At 39.8% G+C, this 22,158-nt stretch overlaps 1 protein-coding gene across 1 annotated transcript in view; it reads right to left on the reverse strand.

The window, feature by feature from the left end:
* Positions 1 to 1,916: 1,916 nt before the first annotated feature.
* Positions 1,917 to 22,158, reverse strand: part of KIF14 (kinesin family member 14) — a 40,634-nt gene continuing 20,392 nt past the window's right edge. The window contains exons 16-30 of the mRNA XM_054980349.1: positions 21,650 to 21,810; positions 20,590 to 20,737; positions 19,321 to 19,473; positions 18,435 to 18,552; positions 16,857 to 16,950; positions 16,171 to 16,309; positions 14,910 to 15,010; positions 13,677 to 13,759; positions 11,635 to 11,856; positions 10,883 to 11,067; positions 10,365 to 10,523; positions 8,868 to 8,990; positions 6,567 to 6,641; positions 6,003 to 6,138; positions 1,917 to 3,962 (exon numbers count right to left, since the gene is read on the reverse strand). Coding sequence (XP_054836324.1) covers positions 3,592 to 3,962; positions 6,003 to 6,138; positions 6,567 to 6,641; positions 8,868 to 8,990; positions 10,365 to 10,523; positions 10,883 to 11,067; positions 11,635 to 11,856; positions 13,677 to 13,759; positions 14,910 to 15,010; positions 16,171 to 16,309; positions 16,857 to 16,950; positions 18,435 to 18,552; positions 19,321 to 19,473; positions 20,590 to 20,737; positions 21,650 to 21,810 — 2,268 coding nt within the window. The 3' untranslated portion in view covers positions 1,917 to 3,591. The remainder of the gene's footprint in view (positions 3,963 to 6,002; positions 6,139 to 6,566; positions 6,642 to 8,867; positions 8,991 to 10,364; positions 10,524 to 10,882; positions 11,068 to 11,634; positions 11,857 to 13,676; positions 13,760 to 14,909; positions 15,011 to 16,170; positions 16,310 to 16,856; positions 16,951 to 18,434; positions 18,553 to 19,320; positions 19,474 to 20,589; positions 20,738 to 21,649; positions 21,811 to 22,158) is intronic.

The raw sequence follows: 22,158 nt of genomic DNA on the forward strand, positions 1-22,158 counted from the left end.
ATGATTCAGATGGATTCTTTTCAACCACGACAGCTCCTTCATGATAAGATCTCTTTGACTCCAAAACTTATCCGTATTCCTCTTGAACTCTCAGTATCACTTTTTTTTCTTTTTTGACATTTAAATTTTATTCTACTGGTGGATTTCTTCTTTTTAAAAACTGAATTTTTAATACTACTTCACTGTCTTTATTTCTTTTCTGGCATGGGTGAACAAGAGTATAAACTCTGGCATTTTGCAGCCGTGACATTAAAAGGCTACACAAGTGCTGTAGCTTCCATGTTACAGGGAGGAACTTAGAACACACAGTTTGCATGCACAAGCTCTCGAGGGCAATCTCTAACTACCACTGAAACAGGATCTCACAGGTAGCAGGATAGAGAAAACCAAAGTAGACAGCAGTGAGCAAGATAGATGTCTGACTCGGTAATACTTCCAAAAACGAGGGATGTATTGTTAGCACTAGGTGTCCAAGAGGAGAAAAAATTTGAAAGCTGAAAATTAACAAAATATACAGTAATCTGTGTATATACATGTGCACGAGTGCATAAAAAATGCCTCTGTTTTATTTGTAGCTGCTGGTGGGCATTATGCAGCATACAGAATACAAACAAAGGCTTTTCCACCTTCCCTTTCAGGAGGCAACCTGGTCCCCAGAAGGTGGCTCTTTGGAGCAGCTTTCTCATTTAACTGGATTTTATTGAAAGATTTTTTAAAACAAAAAATTTAAAGGGAACAAAAAGAAAACAAAGAAGATTTTCTCTATAAATATTAACATGATTACAGAGTTCACACTTGTTCTGTTGTTATCTATAATCCTTTTTCCCCTCTTACTCTTCAAAAGCACAAATCAGTAGTTCATTTTTTTTTGTTTCATGCAAAAAGTCAAAAAGCGGTTTCCACTTCGCTATAAATGTAGATAATGTCTTCTCTTGAATCAAAGCAGTACGTCTAGCCATCTTGGCTAACTCCATCATCTTCACAATCCACTCCTCTGTTGTAGGCAATGTTAAACTTACATTTTTGAGCATATAAATATCAATAGCCATATAATTGGCTACTGCCACCATTGTCATATATAAAAGCAAAATACATGTCTATGTTCTAGCTGTCTTTCCATTAATCCCAAAAAAGGGCCTCTGGTTTAAATTTTATACTTATCTTCAGGATTTTCTGTATTAACAAATGAATTTGTGTCCAATATTTTGGCTTTGTTATAAGTCCATCAAAGCTGATAAAATGTCCCCTTGTGCTGTTCGCATTTCCAACATTTATTCAAAATATTCTTATACATTCTAGAGAATGTTTCTGGAGACATATACCAATGATACATCATTGTATAAAAGCTCGTTGAGCATAGTACTCAAAGTAAATTTGAGACCTTTCATCCACGTAATCTCCCAATGTTCCATTTATATATAATACCCAGTTTTTAGACCATTTTATCATATATTTCGCTTGCTCTTCTGTCTCAAATTTCAACAAGAGGTTATACATTTTAGCAATAACATGATCATCATTTGGTACATAATTCTGTTTCAAATCAGACTTCTTTTGTTCAAAGCCCCATAATCTTTTGTTAGTTTTAAATCTTTCTAAGAATTGCATAGAAAAAACATTGATACATATAGCCTTTGGCAATCAAATCTTCTCTTGATCTTGAAGCAGCTTTCCATGAGGTATAAGGGGGCTGTTACCAGAAAGGGAAAAATGGGAACCCCCCTTGACCCTGTGGTGCACAAAAGCTTTTTACGCACACCTCTTTGGCTCCCAGGAGACAGCAAAATCTCCATGCCTGAACCATTAGATTTTTTAAAAAAAGAAAATCAGAACATATGAACTTCAAAATATAAATACATAAATAAAAAACAGCTGAGACTTAAATACATATTTATTCTTTGAAGCTTAAAATCAGATTTATATCTTCCTTATACTCTGGCAATTCATGTTCATTTTACAGCTTTATTCTATAATTTATAGACATTTTTACATATATCTGTGTGCAGGAACATATACATGCATACATAATACATGATTACAAAATTTACATTTTCATGTTAGGTCAAATCTGGCAAAGTATGAGGGGCAACGCTGTGATTTCATTTTAACACTTTTCAAGAATCCTCAAAATTATTCCCACTAACTGTAGTAGTATGTAAGGATAACGTTTAGTCTTTTCATGATGAATTTATCCTGTTGGTATTGTGCAGGGCACTGTTAAATGATATAAAAAATGTTATTTTAACTCTACCAACAGCCACATTGGCAAAAATAGGATTGTAGTGAAATACTGTAGGTGGAAAGGGAGAAAAAATTTGCCAGCTCCCCTTCCCACAGCAGATCTCCAACTCCTCCCTCCAAGCTATTCTGGGGAGGGCTTTCCTCCTGGAGCAGCAGTCGGTAGGGGCATTTTGGGTCGCAGAGAGAACAAGGAGACAGGAAAGTCCTGCTCCATGGAACAAAATCCCTTCCATCTGTAAAAATCCTCTACGGAAACCAATCCTACTGATTGAAATAATCAAGCAAAGTGTTTTCTCTCTCTTTTGCCCTTTTAAATAAGTGCTGCACGTAAGTTACAAAATAAAAGCAAACATATACTCAATATCAAACTTGGGGCACCTACAAGAATTCCCAGTCTTTTGCTGACAAGAATCTGTTTTTAAACTTATTGTACCATATACCCAGTTTATACCATACATCAACAAAAATTCAAAGGGCAACTCACAGCCTTCCCAGCCCTCTTCTGCTATTATTCTTCTATGGAAAAACTAGCTCTGATATTCAGAAAGGCTCCTCCAAGGTGGTTTTCTTAAGGCATGGAGGGCCTTACCTTTGAACATGCATGGGAGAAACAAACTTTTCTGAGTAGCAAACAAGATGCAATTTCAGCGGCAGTGGTGGTCTTTCAGCTCTTGTTTATAACATTTACTGCACTCAGGACACATTGTAAACAAAAAAACCCTTTGAATAATATTTTGCTTAGTTACAAATAAATATTGTATCTAGTAGAACATTCATAGACCAAACAGCCCAGAAATTCTACCAGTAAGGCTAATATTCCTCCTCAGATGTGGCACCATGGCTTTAAAACGAGGCTATTCTGTTAATACAGAATAAACCTCCAGTTTCAACACTGAATTTTCTTCCTTGGATTGCACCTTAAAATTTTAAGCTAGATTTTACTGTGGTAAAGAATTGACTGTTGCTGTGAAACTCTGGCTGGCTGAGCAATAACTCATCATTGCGGAAGGAGCAAGCATGCACGTTCCCTGGACATCTAAGGCAGTGACCAAGCTGATCATGCACCACATGGGTTGGTTCCAGAAATCCTTCCCTCCTGTCCCTTTACTGAGGGGGAAAGGATTATGTGAGGCAATCCTCCATTCATACAGGCCTTCGGAGTGCCTGGTTCACGAGATAGGGAAAAGAGCATGTGCCCACTGTGAACATGAGAATTTGCCCTTCACACTCAAAATTCTTCTGAGATTCTTGCCTCCCAAAAAAGGACAGAAGCAGCAGAAACAGCCAGTCTATACTTTACAAAATACACCAATTCTTGCCTTATGAATTATTCCACTATCAAGCAACATTTCATACCCAATGAATTCTACTAGGGGAAGCTTCTCCCGTGGTCTCGGGTAGAAGCCAAAGTTTGTATTCTTGTTCTGGAATTCCTTTATGCTCCCAATCTGTCGTAGCTCCACCTTGTCCAAGTTGCGTCTCTTCGGTATTTCTCATACAGTCATCTTGAAGTTTCAGCGAGCTCCAACCATGTTCGAGTTCAAAACTTATAACAAGAGACTTTGCCACAGATTCCAGTTCACTACTGATTACACGAGAATCAGGACCACAAGCCGAAGCAACAGGTGAAGCAGATGAATGGCAGAGAGCATTAAGATTCCCAGCTAAGATGCAAATTTTTTCTATAAAATACCTGAGTGGATTTTTGTTTCTGTATGATCCTGCAGAAAACAAAGCCAAAAAGAACCAAGTCTAATATCTAATAGCTTCATAAAACTGGAAGCATGCTGAAAGCTTCCTAGGTTTTTCAACAGTCAGTATCATCTCATCAATGCCAATAAATGTTTGGTGAGTGTAATATCTAATCGTCCGTAAAAGCTGAGGAAAAAGTTTAGCGAAGGGAAGAGCACAAGAAAGGAGATTGCTTGGTTCAGATTATATCAGCCAACGAAGGAGAAATGAAGGGTGATGTATTAACCTCAACAGGATGAGAAGCTGTAAATGGCGGATGTGATGCAATTGACTTACAATTTTTGGCACGGAAATTATTCACAGGTAACACAGTTAACTGGGCCAGGGCATGCTCTGAATCACTTTTCTGGCTGGGATCACAGCCAAAGTTACACAGAATGCTGTAAGCATCTTAAACATTTGGCTCGTTTTGCTCCAGGTTGCTCATTCAGTTGGACTAATATATCTACAATGTATCTACCTGCAATGCTGTAATTGCTACAGCCTCCATCGTTACTACTATGCTGTGCTAACAACGGCAAAGATACACAATGAGGGGCAGAAAAAACATACACATAGTTCTTGTAGTGTGGGAGCAAGCATAGAGGCCCCAGTAGCGGCTCTGCTAGAGATATATCTAAATAAACTCCCTACCAAACGTCTATATATTATATCCCCTGAATCAACCAGACTGAAGCTATCAAAAATTAAAAGGATTACTTTTTCTATTCAGGTATAGATAGCAGAGTTTATTACACATGTGGGCACATATCTAGCATGAATAGCATACACATGTTTAAGTAGGGGGTGTTACTCACAATATACACCGAATCAAGGATATGATCCTTTCTTAACTTCTTTTCCCATATATATTTGGGTAATAATAATAACTGTGCTTATATACTGCTATTCTAGAGAGATAATGCCCCACTCATTGAAGTAAGTGAAGTTATTATCTCCACAATTCAGCTGGGGAGGTGGGGCTGAGAGGAGTGGCCTATTCAAGGTCACCAGCTGAGCTCATGGCACTGGTGGGATTTGAACCAGCAGAGGGCTGATTCACAGCTCAACTACTTAACTGCAATGCTACAGCATTGACAAAACAAGCTTAGTTTGTAATGGTGCATTTATACCCCAGTATTTAAAAAAATAGGTTTGAATCAACAGGTAAGTCCTCAACGCACACCTACATATTCATACAGTCCAAATTAGGAAAGCTAAGTTATGTGCATCATTGCCATTTGTGTCCTGGGCTACAGCATTCTTCCATTCAAAAGGATGCAACGTCTTTAGCATACAGATGATCCAGAGGTTTCAGGGAATGGAAGTTTTAAGCTCAGTAGAGCGTTACCCTGCAGTATAGCATCCCCACTCCACCGTAAGAGATTTAAGTCTATGGGTCTTTTTAGGCATTGACAGATAATAAACATATGTTAAAACATAATACTTGTCTTCTAAAACTGTGAACTTTTTAAAGCACTGGAATGACAAGAGTAGTTCTGTACTGAAATGGGTTGTGAACACAAGAGTTTTCAGATAGGGAATGAAGTTCTAAAAACTTACACAGAGTCATCATTGGAAGCCTTTGTTGTTCTGGAGGCAAATTCTTGACTATTTGCAAGTAAGACAATAGAACCCTACAGGACTCTGCTCAGCAAAGTCTGAGGCCTTCTCCCAGCCTGATGACCCTTCCTCCCAATTCAGTGCTCCTTCAGCCAGAGGGAGAACCGTGCTAGCTGGAGGAAGATTCCTTTTTGCTGGAGAAAGGCTTCCAACATTGCTGTGCTGAGTGGTAGGATACAGGCCAATGGCACGATGAGCTGCTGACCAAGCAAATCAACCAAGAAGAGGTTCGCTGGCAGCAAAAACCCACACAGAGATAAACCATAAATTGGGTCTCAAATCAACCAAGTAAGGTGTCAACTTACTGAGAAAAGATCATAAAACAGAACAAGAGAACTCCATCACATACCTCTAGTCTTAAAAGTGATTTCATATGATGATAAAGAGGCAGTAACATAGCACAATACCTTGTAACGAAGAAGTAACCATCTGGTAGGCTTGATCTAGACAATGATGAAGCTCCAACAATTCGGCAGCTTTCCTGGTTGCTTTATTCACCTCCTGATCAACAGATTCTTCTCTCCTTAATAGAGGTTTTTCTTTCTGTGTTAATTAATACAATTTTTTCAGAAGACGAGAGAGAACACAATTCATTACATTATGGCATCACAGTGCCTTGGTTGAATGGTTATCCCTCAGGCATTCTTAAGCTGCATCAATGTCTAAAGAGTTATGGAAATGCAACATGCTTACAACAACAGCCTCTTCACCTCATTTACATTTTTAGGCATACATTTAAGATTGTAAGTGTACACCTTAAAATATAAAGCATGAATGCTATACATATCATACAGGTAAGCTCCTCAGATGAGGGACTGGCTGCAGCTCATCGCAACTCTGTACCTTGGAGAATATAAGGAAAATGTTATGCTTACCACAGTATAGTTAGTGGAATTCCAACCCTGTAAGAAGCTAACATTACTCTGGGGAAGCTCAAGTGAAAAAAGCTACTGAGAAAGATTTCCATTTACCTTTTTACAATCAGACACGATCTTTTCAAGGAGGTTAGCCAAAGCCATAGCTTTATTCTTTAGCTGATTTTGGACCTGAAAAGAAAGCGTTTTTAAATGCCTATGAATATATTCAACCATATACACGACTGTTTATTACACCAGTCTTCTCCTGGTTTACATATACCAGGCGACGTGATATTTGAGATGCAGGGAATAACCGCATTTCTCTTCTGTAACCAAACATCTAACGATGGGGTATATTATGGGCATTAGATCATCTCACACACGTGAACTTCCACATGACCTGCTGTACCACCATGCAGAGAGTACTTACATACAATATAAGTTACATTGAACATTGTACTTACATACAAACACACTATCATACAATGAAACTAGCACAAATAAACTTGATTGCAATAAAAAATCTGTTAGTCTACATTGGGTTGGATCCTCCTAACTCCTTTTCCATTTATGCATGTTTCTACTTATATGAAAGGAGGAGGGACATTTTCCAATTCCCCTTCCCATTGTAGATCCCCAGGTTGCACTTCACACTCTCCCTGGGAGAACCACTGGTACTCCAGTGCTGCATTTTGGGGAACAAAGAGGAGGGTTCTGCTTGCAGTGGCTATGCTTACTGTACTTAGGATCCAACAGATTCATATAAGGGTGGTTTTGATTTTGGTGTGGTGATGGAAATAATAAACAGTAAGAGTGCCCTCAATTTACAGAAAATTTATCATAACTTTGGTAGCTGTTTTCTAAAGATTATACACACACAAAAAAGATGGGTGTGTCCTTTTAAAAAGAAGAAATTTCTGCATAGCATAATCCGAATTTGATTATTATAAAACAACCAAAATTATTCGACATATTGGAGTTTTGTGTTTTTGGAACTCTTTAAAGCGCATTTCTTTCCAACAGTCCATGCCATGTAGCATGCTGCTTTGGAAACTGACAAGGCATGCACAAGCTGTTTGTGATAACATATGCCAGGGCAGTGCAGGGAGGAATCAGCTGTTCAAAGGGGAAAATTACAAATTCTGCTCAACTCCAAGCTTATTCCTCTTGAATCCTGGCCTATATATTTTGGAATACAGTATGTACTTCCATGCAAAGACCTTTAAACTATAAATAAATGCAACAGCTGTCACACTAAAAATTGTTATCATTTTGTTGTAAGTTATCAATGGAGATGTTAGTTTTGAACAATTAATGCTCCAGTGTGCCTGAGAAGGTGACAGAGGGACAACTTAATTTTTTTTAAATAACTCGAAAAGTAAAATACCCTAAGCAGTGTTTTGTTGTGTAAATAATTGATGTATTTTACTTCTGTGAATTAATGTAGGATTTCAAATGTATGATTGCGATGGTTTAAAATGAAGCCCTCTGATGTAAGGAGGGGGGCTGGATGAGTGAGTAAAGTGTGCTGTGACGGGATGGTAGCTGTACCCTAGGGGGCAGAGTGACTGCAGTTTTAGGGTTGTTCTGAGGAAGAGTGGGAAGTAGTGAGGTAACAGAGGTGAGGGAAGAAGTCTGTGTGTTCTTTTTGTGGATGGTATTAGCCTAAGTGGCAACTGAGGGAAATAAGACTTTGTGACAAAGTCTGCTTCGTAAATTAGATTTCCTGTACCTACCTCACAACTAGGAAGCTAGCAGATGTACTTCTAAATAAACTCTGTTCCTGTTTAAGCAAAACATTGTATTTAGAATAAAGGATCCCCTTTTACCTCACTGCCCTGCCCATGCGTCGACCATTCAGTCATCCTAACAAATATACCTACAGCCATCCTGCACTTCGTGTTAAACTAAGAAATTTAAAACAAGAGCCTTTCTTGGCAGCAAAAATCATTTGGGAGTATCAAGGAAGTCAGAGAGGCAGCATAATACAAGTCATTTCAGAGAAATATAAGGAGGAGCCATTCAAGATGTCTCACATCAAGGGGACAAAGAAAGGGGGCAAAATGTTACATCATTTAAATACTATAGAAAATGTTCTAAAGGGTTTTTTTCAATTCTCAATGAACTTCTCTTAATTCAAAATGTTTCAGGTATTAAAAAGTGACAGTTTCAGTAGCAGCTGAGTCTCCCTTTCTTCTGGATAACAAGTACATTTTTATTTGCATGAAGTAAGCAGCTGCATTAATATGAGAAGTACAAACACAGGGAAATTATACATAAATGTACGTATGTATACCAAGTTTCCACAAACAAAACCAGAGTAAGGCTTGTCAAATGGCCATTAAATTGGACTCTGGCTAAAACTAAGTTTCCTTCCTGGTACCAAAAGGAGGGCATGATTTCCAGCTCTCTCACCTCATTTTGTGGGTACCATTTGAAGAGTTCATCCTGCATGTGCCTAGATGTTTTCTGTAGGCCGTCTAAAAGATGTTCCAGTCCTGTGCTTAGACCATCATAGAGGTCAGGTATCAGTTCTTCCTGATCCCCAGAAAAAAAGACAAGAAAAAACTTAATGGTCAGTCATAGATTGGAAAAGGCTAATGAGGTATCCAAAGAGGTAGCAACCATGGTCTTTTAAAAATGCTCACCTAGATTAGACCCCAATTTTATACACAATATTTTATGTAAGGGAAGAAAGCTGCAATCCTAAACACTTTCCTGTGATAGTTTGGGTAGGTAATCATGTTAGTTTGTAGTAGAAGAGCAAGATCTGGGTCCAGTAGTACCTTACAGACCTACTAGATTTCCAGGGCATGAGCTTTCAAAAGTCAAAAGTCTTTGAGGTGCTACTTTATCTGAATCTTACTTTCCTGGGTGTAAGCCCCATTGAATAAAATGGGATTTACTTCTGAACCGGCTTGTTTAGGTTTACTGTCTTAGATGTCTAACTGAATCCATTGCTAATTAACTAGTTTAAGTTTTATAATAAATGACTATTACCAAAATCTCAACATGAGATCTTTGAGATACCGGAGGAAGAACAAGAGAGCTTGTATTTTTCAAATTTTATTTTATTTTTTCAAATTTTAAATGATCACTCATTGTTGGAAGGACAGGATAGTTTGATGTTTTTCACATACCGCCATATCATCATCATCACCACCACCACCACCACATTCGATTTATATACCACCCTTCAAGACAACTTAATACCCACTCAGAGCAGTTTACAAAGTATGTCATTATTATCCCCACAAGAAGAAACACCCTGTGAGGTGGGTGGGCCTGAGAGAGCTCCGAGAAGCTGTGACTGACCCAAGGTCACCCAGCTGGCTTCAAGCGGAGGAGTGGAGAATCAAACCCGGCTCTCCAGATTAGAGTCCCGCGCTCTTTAATCACTACACCAAACTGGTAACACACTGGAACTAAAACAGCAGTACCATCAGTTACAACTTTTTCTCCTTGATCAACACACTATATATCATAGCCATGTAACATTTCTCTGACAATGGGAATGGAGGACACTCTTGCTTCATTCCTTACCCTATGAGGTGGTTAAATAGGCTGCTGTTTATTTGGGTTGACCATGGGAATTTCCCCATGGTCAGGAAAACGTAGGAATTGCACAACTCCCTTCCTGAGCATACCCACAGCACGAAAGGCAGGTGAAGTTTTGCAAGAGTTACATTTGATAAGGCAAAATTATATGGAGCAGCCAACTTCATCAACCCATAAACTTTCTCCCAGAGAGCTCTCAAAGAAAGCTTGTAAATACTGAGCTGAATCCAAACAGAGCTAGGGGAAGTTTGCCCCCAAACTACGATCATCACAGACATCTTACGAATTTTTTTGTCTTAGGCGTATCTGCAAGAAACAGCTTCAATGGGATGTTTCACATTCATATCGTTTTACCTTTGGATTGCTTGCATCATCTTTATTTCCTACTGGAAAATACAGGTCCGACCCTGTAAGTACTGCCAAGTGTCCTATGCTTTTTACCATTTCTTTCAGTGTCTTCATTATTTTCTTCTGTGCATCTGTGACTATCGAAGACAAATCTGAACACCCACCCTGAGACACAAAAACAGAATTTGTAACTGTTAGAAAATGTTTGCAGCTATTCAGACATGGATGCCTGTAGCTGTGGCTCAGTGCTAGAATGTCTGCCTTGCATTCAGAAGGTCCCAGGTTCAAACCCAGGTCTTCACCAATGCCCTGGAGGGTCACTGCCCGTTAGAGCAGACAATACTGACCTTGATAGACTAGTAGTCTGATTCAGTATAAATTCAGTCAAGGCATATATGGTCCCATGGTGAAAATAGGACATTATTGTTGCAGGAGCACAAGAACATCACAATATTGTTGGCATACAACAGGCAATGCTCCAGTGTAAATTTCAATTTAAAGAAATTTGCAATGAGGTCCCTTACCTGCAACAGCAATTGCAAATATCCTCCCAAATGTTTTACACCTTCTCTTAGTCCATCATAAGCGTGTATAAATTCCTTGCTTTTCTGGAAACCACTCAACCACAGCCTGCTCAGAACCACAAGCTGTTCAAAGGCAGAAGCAAGTCTGACGCTCCAGGACTGAGCAGCCTGGTCCACAGCGAAAACTAAACACACAGAAAAATAATCCATTCAAAGACAAGTCATTTGGGGGAGGAGAAAAAATATTCCCAATCGTTTGTCAATAATGCTGAAAAGATTAAAAACTGGAACGCGAGAGGGCCATAGCTTGGTGCTACAGAGCACGTACTTTGTAGGCAAAATGCCCTGGTTTGGTCTTCAACATCTTTAGTTAAAGGATCTCAGGAAGTAAGCACAGAAGAGACAGGGCAGCTGATTGGGGGGAGAATACGAGAGGTACAAATTCTAGAGCCCTGGTCACCCTGCGACAGAAGACAATAGTTGCAGCATACCCATTTCTAACCAAAAAATGTGCATGTATTCTTCTGAAACGGGAAGGAGGGAGGGAGCCTTTGTCTGGGGGCCCCTTGGTGGCTCCTGGAAGCTCTGAGAGAAGCCACCCCTGCCTGAGATAACTGAAAACTGCTGCCAGCCAAACTAAATAACCATACACGGGCCACTGGTCTATATCAGGCAATTTCACATACAACAATACAGGTAATGCAAAATGGGCTTTGTTGATTCAAAAATAATAATAATAAAACGCAGCTTACAGTTCTCTTGACATTCTTCAGCTTGCTCATAGGCACGCATCACGGCAGTGACTCCAGAATAAATGGTGAACGATGTTGCTAAAAGGCTTTGCGCCAGGCTCTCTTCCTCTTCGTGAGTCTGCCCCAAAACATCCAGCGCAGAGCTTATCGCCTCCTGACAAATACCAGGAAGAAACGATTCCAGGGGATCCAGACTTGGGCTGCCTGATTTACTCCTTGTGCCTGTGATGACAGAACAACTTCACAAAGAGGGCCTTCTTGGAAGCGGCCAAAACTCTGGAACCTTCTCTCCAGAAAGTCTCACCTGTCCTGCTGCTGCTCTCTTCGACCAGGGAAAGGAGACTTTTTTGTTCCGTCTGGTGTTCCCTCAGAGATCAGTCCTTGTTGCCCAGTGTTTTATTGGGTTTTGTAATGTTTTTACATGTATTTTTAGTTCCCTGTTTTAATATGTTTTGTTGATCATAATGGTTTTAAAATAGGGTTTTTATTATCTATGTGGGCCTTTGTGGCCCTTATGAAGGCAGAAATGTAGGGTATACATTTTGTTAAATAAAAAAATAAAAAGTGAATAATGAAACGAATACAGTAACAGATCTCTTGCTTAATATTTTAAACGCTAAAACATAATCAGATCCTTAATTTTAATGAAGAAAGTGTGCTAATTTCAAAGACAGTAATCAATCTTGATCTCCAAAAACGAATTAATTATTTTGTTATTTATACTCCACCTTTCTCACTGAGATTTAACGCAGAATATACAGTGTAAGTCAATTAGATCAACAGCTGGGACAGTCAATAAACAATGCAATGGATTATTAAAACAAGCAGCCATCTGATAGAACTGAAACAATGCTGAAACCGCATAAGCAATTAAATGTGACATATTAAACAATGCAAGAACTACCCAGTAGGATCATACTTACAGCAACACACAGCACACAATAGTATAGCCTAAAGGCCCCATCCCTTTGCAAGATGCGTCTCTTTGAACCGTTTTCTTACAGTACAGCCTTCCTACCTGTTTCAAAAAACTCTCCTAAATAATTCAGGTTTCCATGGTTTGCAGAAAGCCAGGAGAGTGGCAGCCCTCTCAATCTATGCCCTGACATAAATTCCTGCCCAGGAACTAAATCACAGGAGAGGGTCTCCGGACTGTCCCCTCAGCTAAAAACGCTCGCCTGATGGGTACATGAGAGAGGGCTTTTTTAGTGGCAGTTCCACAACTATGGAACAGCATCCACAGGGAGGTGCACCTGGCCCCCTCTCTGTCGCTCTTTAGGAGGCAGCTGAAAAGAGTTTTATTTAGGACTGCTTTTCAATTAACTTTGTTTTTATGTTTATCAGCAGTCTGAAACTGTGTTTTTAAATGTATTCATTTTATGACTTTTACTTGTATTGTAAGCCACCTTGAGTTCCTACAAGACAGAAAGACAGCTAATAAATGTTTTAAATAAATGAATAAATAAGGCAGGCTATTCCATAGGTGGGAGCCGCCGTAGAGAATGCACCTGTTGTTAATTTTGCCAATTTGCAGGGTGAAACCTGTAGAAGGCCCTGTTCATATGAGCAAAGCTACCATGGTAGAGCATAGGGAGAGAGGCTGTCCTATAGGTATAAGGGACCAAGAGCATGAAGGGATTTGTATTTGATAGCCAAAACATTGAACAGAGCTCGGTAACTGATGGGTAGCCAATGAGAGACTGCAGAATGGGACTAATAATAACCGAGCTGCAGTGTTCTGCCCCAACTGGAGACTCCAAGCAAATTTTGAGAGGAGACCTACGTAGAATGCATTACAGTAGTCAAGTCTCAATGTTACCGTGGTGTGGATCCAGGAGACCAGACTGGCCAAGTCAAAGTAGGGGCCCATCTTCTGGACTAGACTGAGTTGGAAGAAGGCATTTTTTCTGCAGCTGCATTCCAGCAGAAAGGTTGGATATAGTATAATTGTTAAGCCTTCAAATTTCTTCCAAAGTCATCCATCACTAAAAATGAATGCAACTTTAAAGAAGCTTTAGAATGCCACAGTGTGCCACACTCACCTGGTAAATATGGATTGTGTAGACTCAGCTTTATCTCTGACAAACATCCAGAAATTCGTTTGCTTTTCCTCAAACTTCTACTTCTGGAATTTGGGACAGAACCAAGAAGAAAACATGACAGACTTCTAGTCACTTTTTGAAACTCATCAAAAAAATTTCGTTACATTTATCTTTCTATGTGGAATTATATATTAATTTACATTGGGTTGGATCCTACCAGCGTTTCCCTTTTGGCTTTTTGTCCATATTGGCCCCATGATCCCCAGCATAGCCGTTTGAGAGATGAAAAGGGCCTCTTCCGCCCTCTTGTGCCAAAGGAAAAACTGGTAGGATCCAACCTGTTTTCATTATCTCCAAAAACAACAACCCCCCCCCCAAACCCTCCAACAATGCCAGCAGGTCTTAGCACCAACTTTGGCTTCCCTATGCATAGGATTTGCAATCAGCCATCATGGTGCAGTGTTCTCCATTGACATCCCCTGATTCTTCCTGGAGGAGGGCTTTATAGCAATACCTTGCCATTATTACCTGCCTCAAAGTATTTTGGGGGCCCTGATGTAAATATTGTCAGCTATCAAAGATAACCTGTCTGAATAACTTATATTTACTTATTGTAATATATTTATGGTTGTTGTGGGTTTTCCGGGCTGTATTGCCGTGGTCTTGGCATTGTAGTTCCTGAAGTTTCGCCAGCAGCTGTGGCTGGCATCTTCAGAGGTGTAGCACCGAAAGACAGAGATCTCTCAGTGTCCTGAGAGATCTCTCAGATGCCAGCCACAACTGCTGGAGAAACGTCAGGAACTACAATGCCAAGACCACGGCAATACAGCCCGGAAAACCCACAACAACCATCATTCTCCGGCCGTGAAAGGCTTCGACAATACATCGTAATATATTTACTTCATTTATACACTGCTCTTCTCCCCAAGGGGGACTCAAAGCGGCTTACATATTTCTCCATTTTATCCTCACAGTTACCACATGAGGCAGGTTAGGTAGAAAATGTGTGACCGGCCCAAGGTCACCCAGCAAGCTTCCATGGCAAAGCAGAGATTCAAACTCAGGTCTCCACAATCTTAGTCTAACATTCTAGCCATTACACTACACTGGCTCTACTAAATCCTACATGCTCATCTGCATTTATATTTTCTATTCATTATTAGTAGATAAATAATCTACAACATTGCACCAAATCAAATTTCAGCTTTAAAATTAAAATAAGGAATTATTTACCTCCTTCTAGAAAAGGAAGACATGGATGCATTCGAAAGATCAGGTTCCCATTCATCCATGGGATCATAAAAAATTTCATCAGCTTTGTTACTATTATTGGTCTGTAAAGAAAAGAAACCTGATTTCCTTACATTTAGAAAGGCATTTCCGCAGTTTAAAAACAACAGTCACTAGCACCATTTGCACATTAATTGTCACACATTTAAATCAGAACGCACCTACCACACCCAGAAATTCTCTCTCCGAATTCTTCAGGGTTAAGTTTAGAACATCAGCATACACTTTTGCTGCATGATATGACTGAAGATTTTGTCACATCCTCCACAATATACACCAGGAATAACAGAAACTCGCCTTTTAGCTCTTACAACTGAAGAAAATACTTTGATAATATTTTGTGCTCCACGCATCTGGAATTTAGTTGCTATAGCATGACACAGCCAGCAGGTGGAGCACTGACTACCACAGTAAATGCATCATTTTTTAAAGGCTAACAAGCATGAAAAGTGAAACAGGACCTGTTTATTTGTGCCTTAGCTGCCTGTGCCTGCCTGGAACCACCAGATGGAAAAATGAGTCACAACAGCCATAGATAGATAGGGAACAAAAATGGAGAAAAGGGATCTAGCAGGGTTTAGTGGAAGTGTTGGAAACTAAAGGACGTAGAATTCAAAAAGGCTGGGAAAAGGTTGAGCAAGCAGGCATATTATTAAAAACATCAATGGCAACCACGATTGGTTTTCCACATGACATAGAAATACTGGAAGAAGATGCATAAGTCACTTGCACGTATTCCTAAGCTACAAAAGACGGGAGTCTCACAGTTCCACAGTGGATGGTGGATGTAGTACGTGCCCCATAAGTGAATGCGCACAGACACAAACACTCACACACGGTCCCGCTTTGAAGGAGCCACAAAAATATGGAAAGCAAGCAGTGTGGAGTACTTGGGCATCCCTTGCGCCCATTTCCATATCACGTAGCAACAGCTCAGAGTCATATTTTGACAGGTTAAACGGTAAAATTAAATCTCAGATCGGCATGGTCGAGAGAAGGAGACTTGGTGACACAGAGAGAGAGAGACAGGGAGAGTGGGTATATGAAATATATTTTGGGATGACACAGCAGTCTAATGTAAACAGATTCCACCCCCATCCCCACCCCGGATTTTAAGTTCAAACATGCAAAATTCCAAAGTGCTTCTTTCCCATAAAAGCAGTATGTTAGGAGGCAAGGCTTTTAAAAAAATTCCTAAACAAACCTCATAGACTTCTTTCATTGCAGCCAACTTGTATTCAAACTTCTCCAGACTCCAGAAAGTTGCAACTCCCAGCCTGATGTTACGGACCTGCACTTGAAGAGAAGGGCTGGCACCACAGCCTTCATCTGTTTCATCGTGTCTAGTGAAAAAAACACAAGAACTACAGCTATTTCCTGTTTTGGTGAGTATCAGACTGGTCCCTTATCTACTGATAAGATTTTTTAAAATCTCTAGTATTTTGCACCCAGGTAAACAAGGGAGAACATCTAATCAATATATGAATTCCAGGGCTAGGAAGAAACATCAGGAGAAGGCCTCGGCTTCTAACCCCTGTTTGTTGGCCCTTGAAGGGTAACTGGTTGGCCACTGCGTGAAACAAGATGCTGGAATAGATGGACAACCACCAGTCTGATTCAACAGAGATCTTTTTATGTTCTTGTGTGTGTAATGCTCCTCAAAATTTACTGGAACAAAAAGATTTTCTCTAGTCAAGAATAGTATGGTTTTATTAAAAAATTCTAAGTGCCAGGAGTGATCTTCATCAAGCTTCACTTCCAAAATACCAAAATCACTTTTAAAAAGGGCTACGTATACTTCTCTGAAATATTTCCCTTAATTGATTACTGCCTTTAAAGGAAACTCAACGTTCATAACACAGCTTCTGACATTTTAATTCAAGTACTTACCTACAAAAAACAGTGTGTTTCTCTAATTTACTACTAATAGTGTTGGCCTCCTTGATCATCATGGATAGTTTCAAAGAACTCCAGTTTGGGTCTACTAAATAAAAAAGGGGGACAAAATCAGAGGGTTTTTTAAATTACTGGCTGATAATTAGGTAACCAGTTCAGTAAGCTGGCAAACCTTGAAATTATAAACATAATGAATGTTTTCAGTGTTAAAGTGAATGTTTTCAATTTTATGTGTAATAGTATAGTCATATGTGTGACACCCAGTTCAGTCTTAACAAAGCAAGATCCAGACTAGAGATGGGCACGAACAGCAATACGAACAAAAAAAAAGCCACAAACAACCCAATCTGCTGTTCGCGAACAAGCTGTTCGTGAGGCCTCATTCTAAAGGAACAGGTGGTCGTTGCAAGCCTCATTCGTTGCTGTTAGTCTTGCTGTTCGTCAAGCCAGACAGTCTGGCACCTGCAATCAATTCCCTTGGCAACTTAGGCAGGGATTGTCTGAACTCTGTCTGAACTCCTGCTGTTGCCCTGGAAACCCCAATCTAAGCCCAGTTTAGCTTGATAGGCAGGTCTTCCTTTCAAGTGTGGAGCTCCAAATTTGTTACAGGGAAGCAAAGGGCAGGGGGGAGTGGGGCTCCCAGCTCTGGTTTTGCAGACAGTGAAGAGGGAGAGACAGTTGCTGTTGGCATTTTGATACAGAGAGTGCATTGGAGCTTGAATTTTCTTTGTGTGTGGTGGGATAGGGATCTACCCCTTCAAGTTCCAGGGCTGCTGCCAGGCTCTGGGCCAAGCTATTATTTATTATTGGTACCTTTCCTGCTGCCTGCTCAGGTCAGGTTTCCGGGAGTGGTGCGTTAGGGATCTTGACCAAACTTGGATGATGGCTGGAGGAGAGCCTGCTGGCCCCCACGAACAGCCAACCATGAACATGTTTGTGAACAGGGCCATGTTCGTGGTTGTTCGTGAATCCCTGTTCGTGGATGGCAACGAACAACAAACATCATATTCGGGTTTTTTTCTGTTCGTGCCCATCTCTAAGCCAGACTTCCCTCTGAAACTCCCCTCATTTGCTCTTCCACCACTGCTGAAGCTGCATCAGATAGCATGCTGGGAGCCAGCTTTCTTTGGGTTGCCTCCAAAGTCCCAAAATCTACACAGGACCTCCCTGTGTTGTCCCTGTGCAATCTAAGTGTACGCTGAATAGGAACTAAGAAAGTCAAGGGGGGAATAATTTCTTTATATGCACATAGTGCAATTCCTGCCATACAGGCTATTTGATCCAGGTTGATTGTGACTGATTGAGCAGGCTTTAAATTCTTTAAAAAGCAACAACACACACACAAAAGTGCTGTGTGCCCTTCATGTAAAAATAATAAAGCAAACATAAACGGGAAAATTACTATGGACTTGCTTTCTGGCTTCTGGAAGATAAATTAGAAAAGGGAGGGAAAGAGAGAACTCCCTCTCCCTATCGGAGAAGACATAAGGACTATTTTTATAAAGCTGTTGACGGATATTGGAATGCAGCCACCATACCAGTAACTCCATGTAATATGCATTATAACCACACCTTTATTTCTGTTTCCACGACTTTGCTGAAGAGCTTGTACTTCCTGAGCGATTTTCTGCTTCTCAGCCTCCAGAGCTTCAAGAATCTTGGCATGACGAATCGTATGATCTTCAAGTGCCTAATTCAAAACAATGATGAGGACCTTTTTGTAGAAAAGTCTGGATACTTTTTTTTTTAAAGAGAATGCTACTGCTATCATACATTTCATTCCACTTTTTCATTGTAGTGACTGTCCAGTGTAAATGAGATCAATTGCATTAATTCCCTTGTTTTGCTCACACAACTTAAAAACACATACTCTGGTATTATTTTTAATTAACCTGAAGTACTAACTTCCAAATAGCACATACTGAAGGAAAACAACAAGGGATGGCCCTCAATTTTGTGCCATGTTTATAACTTTCCAGAGGTATCCAATTGGCTGCTGTTGCTAAAAAAATGTTGTTACCGGCAGCAGCTAGATGTGTAAGAAAGGTACAGCATCTGTTTTAAAGCGTTAGAAATGTACTGTTCTTACCAAAGACAGACACAGACTGTCAGGTAAAACTTTCAATTATTATTCCTAAACTCAGTTCACATGGAGAGACGTCTATCATGTTTTTTAGAGTTTGCATTCCCAAAAATATTTCTTTAAGAGATGCCTCAGCTCCTTCCAGTACATTTCCAAATATCTTGCATTGTAACCTCAAGATATGCCTTTCGATGGACCAGTTCTGGCCATCCATGTTACATAAACTTCTTTCTCCCATATGGCAGCTGATTTGAAGAAAGAGAAGAGCTAGAGGGCACCTATTTTCTTGATGGAATTGATAGATCCAGAGTAGCTATTCTGCCTCAGGATGGATGGTCTGATTGATCAGACAGGATGTTTGTATAAAAAGTTTACCTCTCTGGCCGCCAGTGTCTCCATTTCCAAGCGCTTCTTGTTGAAGTGTACCTCCAGTTCGAGGCCGCGCTTTGCTTTCTCCAACTCTTGGATTTTGTTTGCGGCCATTTGATTGTTCATTTCCTGCAGTTGTTTTCTGCGGGATTCTTTTTCCTAAGAAAAACAGAAGCTGAGAATGACTGGTATGCAGCAATTCCTTTAAAACAAAGCCATCAAAAGCCATTGCTGAGAACATATTACATTCCTTGCTCCATCAATATACAAGTATCACAAACATTCCTAGAATCAGATCTTGCTGTTTTCTTCATTCTCATGTTATAAAAACACCATGTTTATAAAGCCTAGGCTACGTATATTTTTGCTCAACACAGTCCAAATAAACTATACAAAGTACATCTGAATAGACTTTTCATACAGTATTTTAGTTTCCGACAACTAGTAATAGACTGAATACACTTTTCATACAGTATTTTAGTTTCCGACAACTAGTTTTCAAAGACTTCTGGATTATTAAGAAAAGACTCAGGAGGTACAAAATAAAAAGGAAAGGAAATAGAGTTTGGGTGCTGACTGAGCAACAAATGATAGAAGCTGTAGGGGACAGGAAGAGCTTGAGTCAAGTGAACTGTGAGGCCTCTGAAGCCCTTGTCTACTACTACCAGAATCCCTGTCTGAAGTTGCCACTTGTTATGGGTTGAGGACGTAGAAACCAGCATCAACATCATGTTCCGAGGGTTTTCACCAACACAGGACAACATCCAGAAAGGAAAATGAGGATACTCAAGATATCTTTTACAAACCTTCAACATTCCTCAAGACCAGCAGCTGAAACCACACAGTTTATGACCTGGTCTCCAAAGAAGGGTCGATAGAATAACTCCTCCAACATTGTAATACCATCCCAAGAGAAGACCATCTAAGTTAAGAATTTTGGATGGTTTTGTTACACCTAAAGACTTTCAAGTTGTGGCGCATATTTTATCATTAAATATTATTTTGTTTACTGTGGTCCTAATAACGTGAAGGGAGCGTTTGCTTCTGTTTATTATATGGTATTTATTGAGGAATACCTGGACACACTCAACCAGTGCAAATGCATCTAAACACGTCTCCTCGTCTACCCGGCAACACTTATCCATTAAACTTTGCAAGACCATGCAGATGACTATGAGAGGTGACATATCACAGACAGATTTGGTCTCCCTTGTTATTAAAGAACAATAAAAGTGGGATCAAGTCAATTTATAAAAATGCACAGCAGTGACTTACCAGCTGGACCTCCAATGATTTTATCTGGCTTTCATAAATTATTTGCTGAGAAGTCAGTTCTTGTTGAGCCATTTCTTTAGCAATTTGGATTCCTTGCATCATTTCTTCCTTTGCTCGCAGCCGTGCTTCTTCAATTTCTGATTCCAGCCTGAAGGTGTTTTCATAAGCAAAATAAATGCTGCAATTCATACCTCAGTGACTGCAGGATTTTACAGCAGTTTTTACTAAGAAAAAACCAGACATACAAAAGGGTACATATATGGCTACATCCAGTCACTAAATGCTCTGTAGCATACAAGTTAAGTGGCTAGGCTCTGGCCCAGCACTCTGCTGGTTCGACGCCCACTACTGCCATGAACTCTGCAAGTGGTCTTAAGTAAGCTACTCCTTTCAGCCCCAGCTGTATTGTGGGGATAATAATAACACGGACGTCATTAACCACTCTGAGTGTGGCACTAATCTGTCCAGAAGGGCATTATATAAGCACAAGATTGTTGTTGTTATTCCCAACTCCCAAATGCTCACCAAAACCTTAGCTTAACCAGTCTTTTAAAGTGTTGCTAAAGACCTTTAACTCTTTACAAGTTTAACCAAAATCTCAATACTTTTCTAATAGGAAGGGAATTGCTTTTTCAAATTTAGAAATGATTGCTCTCTGGCATAAGGGCACCCCTACAATCCTACAAGGATGCAACAGACCAAACGATGCTGCAGATCTTGCTACTTGCAGCAAGCTTCTTTTGTTATCATTCGATATTAAGATCACAGTGCAATTTAAGACCCACTTTTGCTTGAGCTTCTAAAGGGAACTACAGATTAGGTATATAATACATAGAGTCTAAACATAAAATTTTCCAGTGTCCTCTGGATTTCCAGCTATGCTATTAAAATATGCCAACATTCATCTATTAAAAAGGGTATTTTCTATTGACAGCCTCATCAGAATTGGACTTCCATGCCCATAATTTCAGAGTTCCAGAGATCAACGTGCAATATTGGTGACATGTCCAAGACAAAAAATGCAGTTTCCATTGAAGCCAGAAAATATAACTGTACTCACTGAGCCCTCTGTGCAGCCAACAATTCATTCTTGGCAAATTCAAAGCCTTTCGGGCTATCGTCAGTCAGGGAAGCCCCACGAGAAACATTTTTAACTTTCTGAACTTCTACTGGATGATTAAAGCGAAAATAGTGGTTTCCCCCAAGAATGAGGCGGTCACCCTGCAAAACCCAGAAGTTTATTTGCTAGTATGCCATAATTAAATTAGAAGAATTTTTTAAAATGCCACAATCTCATGATTAACCATCTTGAGACAGCATACGGACATGCAAGTTGGTGTATCTTCTATAAAAGCAAAAAAGTATGCGCGTCTGTTTTCCTTAAGTATTTTAAATATTTTATATACACATTTGTATTTTAAACCTGTTTTATTGTTTGAAAGGTTTGCTGCCTTGGGGACCCTGGGTTGGGTGGAAAGGCAGCATAGAAATGTTTTAAACAAAAAATAAAAGTTTAAAGTTAAAATTATAAAATCTGCATATAAATCTACGTCAGTTCTAACATACACA

The sequence above is a fragment of the Eublepharis macularius genome, chromosome 5 (assembly GCF_028583425.1).
Source record: "Eublepharis macularius isolate TG4126 chromosome 5, MPM_Emac_v1.0, whole genome shotgun sequence".
In the NCBI taxonomy this organism is placed as follows: domain Eukaryota; kingdom Metazoa; phylum Chordata; class Lepidosauria; order Squamata; family Eublepharidae; genus Eublepharis; species Eublepharis macularius.